The following is a 15978-nucleotide window of genomic DNA, read 5'->3' as shown; positions in this document are numbered from 1 at the left end:
CTCATCCTGTTGTTAGGAGCATTAAATGAGTTAATATGTGTAATGTCAAAAAAACAGGGCCTGGCCCAAAGCAAAAGGTCAATAAATGTTAGCTCTTGTGATGATGTCAGTATTACTGCAGTTATTGTTGTCTTCATTACCTTATGTCATCACATGTGGAGCTGGAGATGAGCTGCTCATCATGCTCAGTCTAGATAGTCCTGGGCTGTCTACATATATGGACAGAGATTTCTGTCTACATATACAGAAATAGAGGTATAGATTTTTTACCCTTTCTTGCCCCTAAAGCCTTAAGGATAAATTTCTGAGGACACAGGTTCTGATAGATGTTTCTACAACAGGATCATTTGTAGATTGAACAGGGTTAGCTGAGAAAGGGAGCCAAAGCTGGAAACAGCGAGGTGAGGAAATGAGAAATAGCAGTATTTGGCGTTATCGGGAAATATTTTGTGGTGAATTAGAGTTTCAGTTTGTTGCTTAATTGTAGCATGGCCATTTATTAACTTAAAACTCTAACCCTATTTGTTCACTATGGCAGCCACTAACCATGTGTCACTACTGAGTTATTAAAATGTGGTGAATCTGAATTGAAATGTGCTGTGTTAAATACACATTATTCTACGAAACAAATAATGTAAAATATTATGTTAGTAGTTTTTTATATTACATGTGAACATTTTGTTGTATTGGAGTAAACAAAATAATCAAAATTAATTTTTGTCTTTTTGAACTTGTTTACTAGATAATTTAAAGTTATTTATATGACTTGCCTTCTTTCTGTATTCTATTGGACAATGCTTCTCTAGTCTTTAGTAACAAAGAACCAAATCTCTGCAAAATTATTAGGCTTCCACTACTTTTTTGTTTGGGGCTTTCCTGGTGGCTTCGGCTTCCCTGATAGCCCAGTTGGTAAAGAACACACCTGCGATGCAGGAGACCCTGGTTCAATTCCTGGGTTGGGAAGATCCACTGGAGAAGGGACAGGCTACCCACTCCAGTATTCTTGGGCTTCTCTTGTGGCTCAGCTGGTAAAGAGTCCACCTACAATGTGGGAGGCCTGGGTTCGATCCCTGGGTTGGAAAGAGCCCCTGGAGAAGGGAATGGATATCCACTCCAGTATTCTGGCCTGGAGAATTCCATGGACTGTGTAGTCCATGGGGTCGCAAAGAGTCAGACACGACTGAGTGATTTTCACTTTCACTTCCCCTGGTGGCTCAGTGGTAAAGAACACCCCAGCTTTTGCAAAATTTTAAAAATTTCTCCCCGCCTTATACTCATCAAGTGAAGTAGATGAATGATGAACAATTTGAAATTCCTAATCACTCGAGGATTTTTTTTTTTTTTTCAGAAATTCAGGAAAGTGTGAAGTTGCTCAGTCGTGTCCAACTCTTTGCAACTCCGTGGATTGTAGCCTACCAGGCTTCTCCGTCCATGGGATTCTCCAGGCAAGAATACTGGAGTGGGTTACCATTTCCTTCTCCAGGGGATCTTCCTGACCCAGGGATCAAACCCAGGACTCCCGCATTGGAGGCAGACGCTTTAAGCTCTGAGCCACCAGGGAAGCCCACGTGAGGATTTTTTTTTTTTTCCAAAAATTCAGGAAAAACTTGTGACTATTTTCTCTTACTGATGTTTATAATTAAACTAGAACTCTACCAAAACAACATATTTTCCACACCAGACTATGTGCTATACTACAAGAGTTTTAGGGGGAAAGCAGCTCCTTCAGGTGGGCTGACTTGGGTCATGTGATTTTCCTACCGGTCTGCACTGGGGACTTAGGCCCTACCAAAGGCAAGAGAGAAAATAGGCCTGTAGACTCTTAGGTGGTCCGGGGGTCCTCTGACCAATAGAGATGTTCCATTTTGGATGATGAGACAAAGAGCCAAGTCAGATTTCTTAGCTTGGGGGAAGTACCCACACGATGAGGCTCAGCTCCGCCCTTAAGTCAAGACACTGAGAAAGGCAGAAAGTAGGAAGAAACAGAAGCAAAGGCAGCAGGAAAGAGAAGCTAGGATTCAAACGTGAAGCAGAAAGAGTCAAAGAGAAGCTGTCATAACTAGAGTAGAGAACAGCCCTTGCCCACTTAGGCGGGTGCAGCAAGGTGGGCACCAGGGCTGCCTCAGGGAGTCCTGAGGAGTCAGCGTTCCAGGTCTTTGTGAAGCCTGGCCCTGTGCTGCTGAGCCTCCTCACTTCCTGGGGGCACTTTCTCTCTTTACCTGTAGTGTCTTTAAAATAAACTTCCACCACTTGAGGTAATCCAAAGCTCTCTGTTGGTTTCAAGTTACATACGAAGGCATAAATACGGCACGAAGAAGTTTGAGATCAGGGGAAGTCGTGAGGGAAGAAATGTATACGAGTGACTGAGTATGTGTGTGTGAGAGAGAGAGAGGAAGACAGACAGACAGACAGAGGTAGAAGAATATTGGGTCAGATATCGCTGAAGCCCAAAGTAAGAGGAGAGGGAGAAAAAAGGAAGGAAAAAAAAGGAAATATTTTTGAAGGGAATAAAAAATAATCACTAGCCAAAGATACCAGCACATACAGTTCTGAGCCTACTATTCTTACTGCTAATTGCAAATAAAGATTTAAAGATTCTAGAAAATCCAGGGCAGAAGGAATATTATACAAACCCTTAGGCACCTGAAGTAGTGAAAATTTTGGGCGTTGGAGTCAGATAGACTCAGTTTTAAATCTTGACTCCATCTCTTACAGGAGAATGGCCCTGGGGAAGTTTTTTCTTCTGTCTGGACCAGATTCACCATTTTCTAAGTTGGCTTGACTTGTTTCTGAAAATTAAATTTAAACATAAGTAAAGAAAAATTCCCCATTCACTGGGAGTGTAAAATGTTTAAGAATGCTGGGCTCTGGGAAAGGGAAGAATATGTTCTTTGGACACAAAAAAATGAAAGTGTTTATTTTATTTGATTTTATGAGAGGGCTCTATAGAATATGTACACTGGAGATGGATGGCACTAATGATTGCACAGCTATGTAAATGTATCATACTTAATGCCACTGAACTGTACACTTAAAATGGCTAAACTGGCAAATTTTACTTTATGTGAGTGTTAGTTGAACAGTCATGTCCAAGTTGACCCCATGAACAGTAGTAGCCCACCAGGCTCCTTTGTCCATGGAATTCTCCAGGCAAGAATACTGGAGTGGGTAGCAGTCAGATTCTTTACCATCTGAGCCACCAGTATCTCACTGCAATTCTTTAAAAAATAACCTAAGATTGTATGAACTCATGCAACATGTAATGCCACCAGCATGCAGCAGAGGGCAAAGGAGGGTACGCGTCACAGAAAAGCTTGATTCAGCCACTTCTGCAGCCAGTTCTGGTCCTGTGCATCAATCTTCCACACCTGCAGCTCTGTGGAGCCGCTGCAAGCCTGAGGGTAAGAACTCTAGCTTTGACTGCTGTAACACTCATGAAAAAGAGAGAAGGGCTGTGTGGGTCTGTTCTAAAGAAAATGGGAGGAAAAGATTTATTCAGATTTTCAGATTTGTCATCCTTATTCCATAGATGGGAAGAAAGTAGCCTTGTTCAGATTTTTAGTATTTATTACTTTGCCTATACTAATCCGAAGGTTAATGACTAGTGAGTGACATTGGGCTTAGTATTGACCACTGCTGATCTGAGGAATTGTCCTGCAGTTGCTTGAGAGTTTGCGTTTCCTTTTTCTGGTTTCTTGAAATTCATGACCCCTAGCAGAGCATAGGTAGCTTCGAGAGAGGCACGTATGTAGGAAGTGAGGAAGAGACCACAGTAGCACTAACCCTGCCAAAGGAATTAGTCTCGGTAATCACACTCTATGCTATTTCATTTCAGAGTTTGAAATGCCTTCGGTTTGCATTCTGAAGGGACGAGATAGGTCTGGGTTCAAATTCATGCTCTAGCAATTATTCACTGGCTCACCTTGGGCAAGTGACTTAACCTCTGGTTTTAGCTCCTCCATTTGCAAAATGGGGATAAAAATATCCATCATTTTGTTGGGTTGTTGAGAAGATTGAACAAAATAATGTATGGAAAGCATTTATCTCAGTGCCAGAGAAACAGGAAACAGGAAACTCATAAAATGTCAGTCATTCTTATTCCTTTCTCCATTTTTTCTGCATCATTTGGAAAAGAGAGATTAGATTAAGTATTTGGCAAGCCACCGATTGTCATTTTATTTTATGGTGTCTTTTGACTTGGACTTTTCAATCATAAGCTATTAAAAAAAAATCATTCTGTTTTCACCTGCTTTCAGCAGCCAGCAAGAGTAGCATGACCATAATAAAAATGTGTTTATTGATTGCATCAAAAGTTTACATCCTACTTTTTAAAATGTTTAAATGAAATGGCATAATTTATATGCATTGCCTGAGAGAGAGGACCTTTCTATTATATTAAGAGAAGTTTAGAGTCAGTTCCGCTTACTTCTTTAGAATAAAGTTTTAGATGAGATTGTGTTATTGGGTAAAAAAGAGAAGAGACGAGTAAAACATGAAAGCTATAATATCTCAACTTACAGGATTCCAGATAAAGCAAGTGGGTTAGATTTTGCTGCACTTTTCAAGGGTTCTAGCTCCTAGACATAGGAGCAACTTAAGATGAGTTCTTATGAATTGAAGTACTCTTTGAGGTAATAATGTTAAAAAACACCTCATCATCTTAATGTCTATAAACTTCCAGTATCCTACAAGCCATAGTGGAGCCTGAGAAGAAGAAAAATCAAGGAAAAAAGTAGTACTAATCCTGTCTTTATGGAAAATTTTTTTGATATTTTGTTCATTGTAGGTTTTACATTAATTTTACTTTAAGAATTTTATTAAAATATTATTTATCTTGATTAACAAGTTTCTTGGTGCCTCTCAAAATCTGTGCTGAAACCACCCTAGTCTTGGCCCTGATAACTGCTACCATTTGTGACATGCTAGGCATGATACCATCTGAGCCACCAGGGGAGCTCAAGTGGTTTATATATATTATCTCTTTAATGCCTTTGCACAAAACCCATGTTACAAATGAGAAAACAGAACCTTTCAGCAGTTAAATGAATAATCTAAGTTATCACGGTCAATGAGGCGTTAAGATTGGACTGAAACCCAGACGTATTAATTTCTATCACTAAACTCATTCTCTAATCATCATGTACTACATTATAACAGGAATTCATAACTCCAATTAATTCATTTGATATATATTTTGAGAGCATATTATATACCATACTGTGCTAAGTGAAGTGAAGTCACTCAGTCGTGTCTGACTCTTTGCGACCCCATGGACTGTAGCCCACCAGGCTCCTCCGTCCATGGGGTTCTCCAGGCAAGAATACTGGAGTGGGTTGCCATTTCCTTCTCCAAGAGATCTTCCCGACCCAGGGATCGAACCCAGGTCTCCCGCGTTGCAGGCAGACGCTTTAACCTCTGAGCCACCAGGGAAGCGAAATACAATATTGAGATCACTAATCTACTTATATACATATAATGTATATTTACTAAGCATATGCCATGTACTAGGCACTATCTCTCTGCTTGGAATGCAGAGGTGAGCGAGATTGTCAGACCCCTTCTCTCATGGGGGTGAGAGGTGGGAGTGGTAGTCAACAAATAAATAAATGAACAAAAGTTTCAGATAGTGGTCAGTGCTCTATTTTGTAGAGAAATAAAACAGGATGAAGAGAATGAACAGCAAGTTAATCTAAATGGCCTCTTTAGATTAAGTGGTCAAATCAGGTTTCTTAGAGGAGATAGAGTTTAAGTCAAGACCTAAATGATAAGATCTGGCCAAGGAAGGATGAGAGAAGAGCATCCCAAGCTGAGGTTGGGGCAAGATGATGTAGCCAAGGAACAAAGAGAGGGGCAGTGTGATTGGAGTGCAGAGGGCCAAGAGAAGACCGATATGAAATGAGATCCCAGAAGGAAGCAATAGGAGCACATGGAGGATGCTATGGTTCAGCATTTGGAGCCTGGATTTCATTCTAAGTGCGATAGTATCAATACATTAGGTAGGACATAGGTAGGGAGCTACAACAAGTGACTCCTAAATACAGTAGCTTCAACAAGACAGTGCTCAACTAAATGGCTTCATCCAAGTCAGTCCTTGTAAGTAACTGATCTAAAACCTAAGTCGGGCGGCACTTGCAGATTTATTTGCTGGATTTCTTGAACTGTGTTTAAGGGAACATTGAAGAATCAATATGACCTAGAGAGATACAATTTTATCATGATTCATGTATTAATAGCATTTTTGAAAGCAGATTTATCTTGACTCATCCTAGGAAGACAAGATAGCAGAGTGGTTAAGAGCCCAGGTTCTGCCCTCACCATGAATTAAGTTTGTGACTGTGGTGCAGTTTCAGGACCTCTTTAAGAACCACATTCTATACCTATAAAGGCTGAACAGTGATAGCGCTTACCTTACAAGGCAGTGGTTTTAAGGGTCAGTGTATGGAATATCAGTGAATGGTAGCTGCTGTCCAAAAAGACATCAAATGGCCATGGCCTCATTTGCAGGAGAGTCAATGTGGTGTGGAGATGCTACCAGACAAGATGGATATATGTCATCATACATTTGTCCAAAACCTTAGAATGTACAACACCAAGAATTAAGCATAGCATAAACTATGGACTTTGGGTGACTGTGATGAGTCAGTGTAGGTCCATCAATTGTAACAAATGCATCACTCTGATTGGGGGGGGAGGGGTTGATAATGGGGCAGGCTGTGCATGTGTTGGGGCAGGAGGGATATGAAAAAATCTCTGTACCTTCCCTTTAATCTTGCGGTGAATCTTAAACTGCTCTTTGAAAAATGTCTTAATTTTTAAAAATTTCTTTAAATCTTCCTAAAGCTTTCAGGCTATTGGAAGGGGATGTAGTGGTGGTGGTGGTGGGGATTGTTGAACCTGACCTGGCAATGCTGTTCCTTATTTGAACTGGGTGAGAGGCACTTCTGCCAATTATGATGTATCTATCTCCTTTTGGGGAATCTTGACTTGTCTCAGTGATGGGGGTGTAACACAGCAACTGGCTTGGAAATCTATGAGCCAACCTCTGAGATGAAGTGAAAGATTCAGTAAATGGGTTGGGACCCTATTCCAAATTCTTGGTGAATATAATCAGATGTTGGCATTAAAGAAAAGTCCTACAGGGTTTAACAAATCATATAACCACCAAACGGTATGTTGTCTTCCCAGGATTTGAATTCATCTTCCTCGTTCATGTGAGGTAATGTGTGATAAAATTCATCTGAGGTGAACCAGTGATGAAATCCTTGGAATTACAATGAGACATATCAGAAGCATTTACATATTTTGTAGTATTGTTACGTCTGTGCTTAGTGGGGCTTCAGAGCTGCCAGAAGAAAGAGAATTGACTGCCAACTTCTCCAGCATGTCTTTAAGAAAGGTTCCTGAAGACTTGACCCCAATTACAACCACACTGGATTTATCCTATAATCTCCTTTCTCAACTCCAGCATTCAGATTTTCGTTCTCTCTCTAAACTGAAAGTTCTGATTCTATGCCACAACAGAATCCAAGAGCTGGATATCAAGACCTTTGAATTCAACAAGGAGTTAAGATACTTAGACGTGTCTAACAACAGACTGAAGCGTGTAGCCTGGTTCTCACTGGCGGGTCTCAGACACTTAGATCTGTCCTTCAATGACTTTGACACTGTGCCTATTTGCGTGGAGACTGGCAACGTGTCACACCTGGAAACCCTAGGTTTGAGTGGGGCAAAAATACAAAAATCAGATTTTCAGAAAATTGCTCATTTGCATCTAAATACTGTCTTCTTAGGATTGAGAACTCTATCTCATTATGAAGAAGGTAGCCTGCCCATCTTAAACACAACAAAACTTCATATTGCGTTACCAGTGAACACAAATTTCTGGGTTCTTTTGCATGATGGAATCAAAACTTCAAAAATATTAGAACTCACTAATATAGATTTGCAAAAGAGCCAGTTTACAAGTTATGGGTCTCAACAAAATCCTATTTTAGAGAATGCCAAGACATCCATTCTGTTACTTAATAAAGTTGACTTATCCTGGGACGATCTTTTCCTCATCTTCCAATTGGTTTGGCATACATCAGTAGAGTACTTCCAGATTCAACATGTGACCTTTGGAGGTAAGGTTTATCTTGACCACAATTCGTTTGACTACTCAAATACTGTAATGAGAACTATAAAACTGGAACATGTACATTTCAGAATTTTTAATATCCCCCAGGAGAGCGTCTACTTGCTTTTTACCAAAATGGATGTAGAAAACCTGACAATATCAGATGCACAAATGCCTCACATGCTGTTCCCTATGTATCCTACAAGATTCCAATATTTAAATTTTGCTAATAATATCTTAACAGATGATGTGTTTAAAAAATCTATCCAATTGCCTCATTTGAAAACTCTCATCTTGAAGGACAATAAATTGGAGACACTTTCCTTAGTGAGTTACTTTGCCAGCAACACATCCTTGAGGCACTTAGATCTGAGTGAAAATCTGTTACAACATGAAAATGACGAAAATTGCTTGTGGCCAGAAACCTTGGTCACCATGAACTTGTCGTTCAACAAATTTGCTGATTCTGTTTTCAGGTGCTTGCCTAGAAACATTCAAATACTGGACCTGAATAGCAACAAAATTCAAACTGTCCCTAAAGAGATTACTCACCTGACATCTTTGCGAGAGTTAAATCTTGCATTTAATTTTCTAACTGATCTTCCTGGGTGCAGTCATTTCAGAGGACTCTTAGTTCTGAATGTTGAAATGAACTTAATTCTCAGCTCATCTCTGGACTTTTTCCAGAGCTGCCAGGAAGTTAAAACTCTAAATGCAGGAAGAAATCCATTCCGGTGTACTTGTGAATTAAGAGATTTCATTCAGCTTGGAAAATACTCAGAGGGCATGATGGTTGGATGGTCAGATTCATACATCTGTGAATACCCTTCGAATCTAAAGGGCACTCAGTTAAAGGATGTTCATCTTCCAGAAATATCCTGCAACACAGGTTTGCTGATTGTCACCATTGTGGTTATCATGCTCGTTCTGGGGATGGCTGTGGCCTTCTGCTGCCTCCACTTTGATTTGCCCTGGTATCTCAGGATGCTATGTCAATGGACTCAGACATGGCTCAGGGTTAGGAAGACAACTCAGGAGCAACTCAAAAGAAGTGTCCAATTCCATGTGTTTATTTCATACAGTGAACACGATTCTGCCTGGGTGAAGTATGAATTGATTCCCAGTCTAGAGAAAGAAGATGGTTCTGTTCTGATTTGCCTTCATGAGGGAAACTCTGACCCTGGCCAGAGCATGACTGAAGATACCATAAACTGCATTGAGAAAAGCTACAAGTCCATCTTTGTTTTGTCTCCCAGCTTTGTCCAGACTGAATGGTGCCATTATGAACCCTACTTTGCTCACCGCAATCTCTTCCATGAAAGTCTTGATTACATAATTCTTATCTTACTGGAACCCATTCCACTTTACTGCATCCCTACCAGATATCCTAAGCTGAAAGCTCTCATGGAAAAGAAGGCATACTTGGAATGGCCCCAGGATAGGCGTAAATGTGGCCTCTTTTGGGCAAACCTTCGAGCTGCTCTTCATGTTAATTTATTAGACACCACAGGGACATGTGAACTACAGACATTCGCAGAACTGAATGAAGTGTTTCGAGGTTCTGCAGTCTCTCTGATCAGAACAGACTGCCTGTAGAGCCCCACCCACTCCTAGGGAGATTGGGACCTACATATACTGTTAGGATATAAATTGATACAACCTTTATGATGGCAATTTGGCAATATCTATTAAAATGAAAAATTATCATTTCTTCATGTCAGTTCCTTGAAAGAGTTCTAAGAATGTATCCTATAGAAACACATTTTGCAAAGATTTATGTAAAAATGGTGTTCATCCTGGCATTGTTTATAATCCTAAAAAACTGAAAACAGCTCAAATGCCCACAAAGTAAGGATTGATCTACTAAATCACAGTACATTAACACAATGGAATATTACATAGCCATTAAAACTGAGCTTGCTGTGTATTTATTAACTGGTATGGAGAAAATTGTATTTTGGTTTGTACATTGAAATAAGAGTCTAAAGGAACCTAGACCAGCACATTGGTGTAGCAACAGTGTGTTTGGGTCTGGGAGTTTTGATTACAGCAGTTGGTTTCTATGTTGTATATTTCTATAATGTTGGAGTTGCTTAGAATGAATCTATATTTCTTTTGCAAGCAGAGAAAACAATAAAAATATTATTTTATATATAAAGTATTTTTATTATTTATTTATTCATTTATTGTTGGCCGTGCTAAGACTTGGGGACTTCCCCAGTATCTCAGTCACAAAGAATCCGCCTGCAGTGCAGGAGCACTGGAGACACGGGTTCGATCCCTGGGTCAGGAAGATCCTCTGGAGGGCATGGAAACCCACTCCAGTATTCTTGCCTGGACAATCCCATGGGACAGATGAGCCTGGTGGGCTACAGTCTATAGGGTCACAAAGAGTTGGACATGACTGAAGCACCTTGGCATGCATGCATGTGCTAGGTCTTTGTTGCTTCTCACAGGCTTTCTCTGGTTGTGGCAAGTGGGGGCTACTCATCATTGCGCTGTGCAGGCTTCTCATTGTGGAGGCTTCTCTTGTTCAGAAGAACAGGCTCTAGACACACGGGCTTCCGTAGTTGTGGCACATGATCTTGGTTACCCCACAACATGTGGAATCTTCCCAGACCAGCGATCAAACTCGTGTCCCCTGCGTTGGCAGGTAGATTCTTTACCTCTGGACCACCAGGGAAGTCCTAAAGATAATTTTTAAAGCCTACATGTCGTACTCATTTTCTTTGATCTTCCCTTCTAGTCTCACAAATCACTGAAAGAGAATAAGCTCTCTTGAAGTTTGCAAAATTATATTTCAAAAATGAGCATCAAGAACAAACATGTTCTTTCCCTGATTAGGAAAATGTCTGTGGCTCACCCGCATGATAAAGGAAGGAAATGGCTGTAAGATCTGACACCATCACCACATATGTCCTTGCTTCCTATCACTGAGCCCTTTTGAACTATTGGCCCTTTCTCAGTACATGCGTCTCTCTTTATGTGCCCAGACTCTAGGACTTGCATTTGCCTGCCTATGATACTTTCCTGCCCTAGCTTGTTCATGAAATTTTATACATCCTTCAGGCAAAATCCAAATATTGACTCTTCTTTGACACCTTCCTCATTTCTTCCCCAAGCATGATGCTCCTCTATTCTCTATAACACTTTGGACATATTTATATCACCAAATTGATTACATATATTTTTAAAATCCATTCTCCCTCTTCTATGAGCTCCACAAAGGTAAGGACAGACTTCCCTCTGCCCTCGTATAAGCAGCAGTTTGTTCAGTCCATGGTTCAGAAAAGATGTTCAATGAACTTTCCTGGAATGGACTTTGGGTTAACTAGAGAAACTTAGCGGGGACTCAACTGGCTTCAGGATGTGCATACATGTTCAGTTGTACAGTCAGGTTTAACTCTGTGTGACCTATGGCCTGTAGCTTGCCAGGCTCCTCTGTCCATGCGATTCTCCAGGCAAGAATACTGGAGTGGGTTGTCATTCCCTCCTCCAGGGGATCTTTCTGACCTGGGAAACTTGCATCTGCTTGCGTCTCCTGCACTGCAAGTGGACTCTTTATCAACTGAGCCACTTGGGAAGCCTGGCTTCAAGACAGAGAGTGGAATTTGAAGGTGAATTCTGAGGAGCCAAAGAGTAAGATCAGGCGTAGGTTAAAGTTTGGAAGAGAAGACAGAGAATCCATAATTGAAGGATTTCTGAATATAGCTTGAATCAGTGAATTTACCAATATTTGGTTTTTCTTAACTTATGAAAGGCTTCCCAGATGGTGCAGCAGTAAAAAAAGAATCTGCCTGCTAATGCAGGAGATGCAAGAGACTTGGGTTTGACTCCTGGGTCAGGAAGACCCCTGGAGGAGGGTATGGCAACCCACTCCAGTATTCTTACCTGGAGAATCCCATGGACAGAGGAGCCTGATGGGCTATAGTCCATGGGGTCTCAAAGAGCTGGACACACTGAGCAACTGAGCACACACGTACTTGACTTAGGAAAGCATCTATCTCAGCTCATTCAATCTAATAAAACCAATCTCCTAAGCAGGCTAAAACTGGGTTCTGCATTTAACTTTATTTCCTTATGATCTGTGGTTTTATGAATTCCTCACACTAGTGATCATTTAAAAAAGAGTTCTCAGGAAGGTCCCTGAGAGTGTAGGGAGAAGTCTGGTGTGGATCTAGAAGCCAGGGTGTGTTTCCTTTTGGCCGAAGCCTGTCTACTCTGAGGTGCTGGAGTTCAGCAGCCCTGAGGCTGAACGTCCCTCTTCCTCCTTCCTGGTCTGTCTGGTGATAGGGGAAACCCTAGGAAACCACAGTGGAGCCGTGGCAGAGGACGGAGAGAATGCCTTTCTTCCCAGGCACCCAGCATCTGGGCTGCTGTGTGTGCTTCAGGGCTTCTGGAGGAGTCAGACATACCATATGAAGATTCTGTAAATCTCTCATAAATTACTCGGTGTAAGACTTTTACAGATTAGTTAATTTGGCACAAACAAAGAGGATAACACCATCCCTAAAGTTTTCAGGATTGGATTATTCATGGCAGTTATTCCAGTTCTCAATTTAGTAGATACAGTTTTTGTTTTTTTTTTTTTAATAGACATTTATTACAATTAAAAAAAAAACACACATTAGGCTTAGCTCTCAGCAACTTCTAATTTCAGCAGCTGGACAACCCCTAAGTCTTCCTGACAATTATTTGAGATTTGGATTCTTGTCTGCAGTCTCTCCCTACTCGCCAAGGCATCCTGCATTGGCAACCCAATACACCTAAAACAATGTGCTTGTTTTATCAGTAACTCATGACCTGGGGCTGCTCCTCAGATTAACCGCCATTTATCCACAACCCAGAATATATATATAAAGGATAAAGAATAATTGGGATCCTGGTTTCCCCAGGAGGTTGCAAGGACAACTTTTTCACTGATGCTCTGCTGGGGAAGCTTCCCACAGTCCTCTAGCTCCATTTCCCACCCCTCTGCCTTTGGTACTGATCTCAGTTATCTCTGCTATCATTTTTCTACTTATATTGCCTATTCTGTCTTCCCCCACTAGAATGCAAACTCCTTTAGAGCAGAGATTTTGTCTGTTTTGCTCACAGATGTTGTCTCCACCTTTGCCCAGGACAGTGCCTGGCACATAGCTTCTCTCCAAGGATTTCTGAAGGAAACACAGTTTGTCTGTAGACACTTCATTGATTGACCACCTCTGCCCTTCTGAGATCCAGCAGGGCAGCCAAGTTCAACCACCTCAGTGCTGGGCCTTGTTGTAAATCAGGCACATAGATTTACCAGTCAGGGAGCATTCCTCACATTCAGCAAGTAAATTTTTGCTTACATTTTCTGGGACCGGGCTTCCCTGGTAGCTGAGCTGATAAAGAATCTAACTGCAATGCAGGAGATCCCATTCGATTCCTGGGTTGGGAAGATCCACTGGAGAAGGGACAGGCTACCCACTCCAGTATTCTTGGGCTTCCCTTGTGGCTCAGCTGGTAAAGAATCTGCCTGCAATGTGGGAGACCTGGGTTCAGTCCCTGGGTTGGGAAGATTCCCTGCAGAAGGAAAAGGCTATATCCACGTCAATATTCTGGCCTGGAGAATTCCCATGACTGTACAGTTCGTGGGGTCACAAAGAGGCGGAGCTGACTGAGTGGCTTCCGCTTTCCTTCATTTTCCTGGCCCAGCCGCCACTAGGCTGCCTCCCCTGCCCCCGCCTTTGGCTCTTCCCTTTACTTCCTCCTGTTGGATTCTGCTTCATCTGAGGCTCTTTCTGTGGATTGCTCTTGAATGATTTCAGAGTCTGCAATTATACGGATCACCACAAATGGGTTTTATGGGTCAATCCCCCATCACTGCCTCTGTTCTTATTGCTGTATCAGCTCTTCAAGAAGTGTAATGGAAGTTCTGGGTTGACAAGGTCTCTGCTGTGGCCCACACCTCAGACCCCGTCCGCTCTCCCCCACACCCAGATCTCTGGAGAGACTTTCTTGAATTTTCTCTTTCTCCCTGTAGGTCCCTGATAGCATGTCTGTAATGATGGTTTCATTCTTAGGGTCTGGTACTGCCAGGCCTGACAATGTCCTCCAAGCTGTATGTCCCTGGCCCAGATACAGACCTGCGTAGACCTTGGTCTTCACTTGATCCTTCAAGGTACTCCCTGACCCTCTGCCTCACACAGGAGGCCAACCAGGTATCCTACAGAGCTCTGGGTTTCATGCCTATGGGTGCTCTCAGGGACTGGTGTTGGGTCCTCATCTGAGGTGGATAGTCTGGCTAGCAGCTCACTTCTGCTGGTTGAAACTGTGGAATCACTCAAGATTGGGCCAGAATGGTACACACAGGCTGGTTTGGGGTAACTCTCTTGACCACAGAATGACTTTGGGGGTCTGGGATACCAACAGTTTACCACTAACCCTTGGGCTTGAGCCACCATGTAAGCCCATGCCCCTCTGTGATTTGAGTGTGGTGCCATCTCCTGTCTTCAGGACCTGAGGCCGGTGTGACAGTGGATGCTATCCCCACCATGATCCCTGAGCCTCTGGCATCCAGGACGATAACTACCATGCTGCAGGCTCTGTGCCAGGTACGAAGTAGTCCTTGGAGTGTGGCTTTCAAGACTGAACACCAATGAGTCTTCTGGTCACTGTCTTCTCTTGCCTGCCATTGAAATGGTGAAATCATGCTCTCCGGCCCTAAGTCATGTGGACAAGGCAAGTTCCTACTTTGTAGCAGTGGAGTTGAGCCTCTCTCTTCACGCATGGACCCCTTACTACCCTCCCCACTGGCAGTGGTGTCTGTCAGTCAACACTGAAAGGACTCCCATTCTAGAGATGCAGTGATTCCCGCCTCAAGAGTCTGGGCTGGGATCTGCCTTATTCTGTTTCCACCATAAAATTCTGAATGGTAAACTTAATAAGACCAGAAAACAAATGTTAGTTTACATTTCCCTGCCTACTTTTTGGAAGACTTGTATCAACAAGGCACAGTACCACCAACCTTTGAGAGAGAGTAGGAAAAGACTGTGATGCTGGGAGGGATTGGGGGCAGGAGGAGAAGGGGACGACAGAGGATGAGATGGCTGGATGTTATCACTGACTTGATGGACATGAGTCTGAGTGACCCCGGGTGTTGGTGATGGACAGGGAAGCCTGGTGTGCTGGGATTCATGGGGTCACAAAGAGTCAGACATGACTGAGCGACTGAACTGAACTGAACTGAATTGGAAGGCGATGTGGACAGATGACGCAGGGTCATGAGTAATAATAAAACCATTATTCGAGACACACTAGCAGAGAACTGAAGGCACAAAAAGATCTAGGCTGTTTAATGGAAACAGGTCCTGAAGAGCCCTGGTCCTGTGATTAATTACGGCATTGCTACTATTTATTTTTGGTGGAAACTCTCCAGGAACATAACATCGGACAATAAAGTGCCTGAAGAGATGGCTCTTGGATTTGAACAGGAAGAGACAGTGCTTGGACTCTATAAAGAATTTTTTGATTTACCAAATAGACAGTGAACAATGTACAGATAATTCTTCTCTACCCATCTCCAGGAATAAGTCTTATACTTCACATAGATCTGTACTTTTAGAAACATTTTAAAATCAGATTATTTATATAGACAGGAGCTCTGCAAAGTTTTCCTACAGCCCTGCACACCCTAGAGGCAGCTTTGAAGGAGAATATCCTGGCCTATGCAGCCAGAACATACATTGATTCTTATTTCTTGGAGGCACGATGTCTTTTTTTAGTTTTAAAGTAAGTTATTGGCAGCAGAATAGTCTTTGTCTTGAGTGCTAATGGGGATGTGGTGAAAGTCCGTGCTGAGACTGATGGGTCTGACATATTGAAAAAGGCAAATTCCA

The 15978-nt window shown here is 42.2% G+C and overlaps 1 protein-coding gene across 6 annotated transcripts in view; it reads left to right on the top strand.

Annotated features, from left to right (window-relative positions):
- The first annotated feature begins 3325 nt into the window (after positions 1 to 3325).
- The window catches only part of TLR10 (toll like receptor 10), a 39888-nt gene continuing 27235 nt past the window's right edge, over positions 3326 to 15978 (top strand). For 4 of the 6 annotated variants that reach the window (XR_009600954.1, XR_009600959.1, XR_009600957.1 and 1 more), the window contains exon 1: positions 3326 to 3401. Coding sequence is in view for 2 of the 6 variants with exons in the window: in XM_042251063.2 (XP_042106997.1) it covers positions 7274 to 9712 (2439 nt within the window). In the remaining 4 variants the exon portion in view is untranslated. 6 annotated transcript variants of the gene reach the window in all.

Source organism: Ovis aries, chromosome 6, assembly GCF_016772045.2.
Source record: "Ovis aries strain OAR_USU_Benz2616 breed Rambouillet chromosome 6, ARS-UI_Ramb_v3.0, whole genome shotgun sequence".
Classification (NCBI taxonomy): domain Eukaryota; kingdom Metazoa; phylum Chordata; class Mammalia; order Artiodactyla; family Bovidae; genus Ovis; species Ovis aries.
This window is presented reverse-complemented; position numbering and strand designations above follow the sequence as displayed.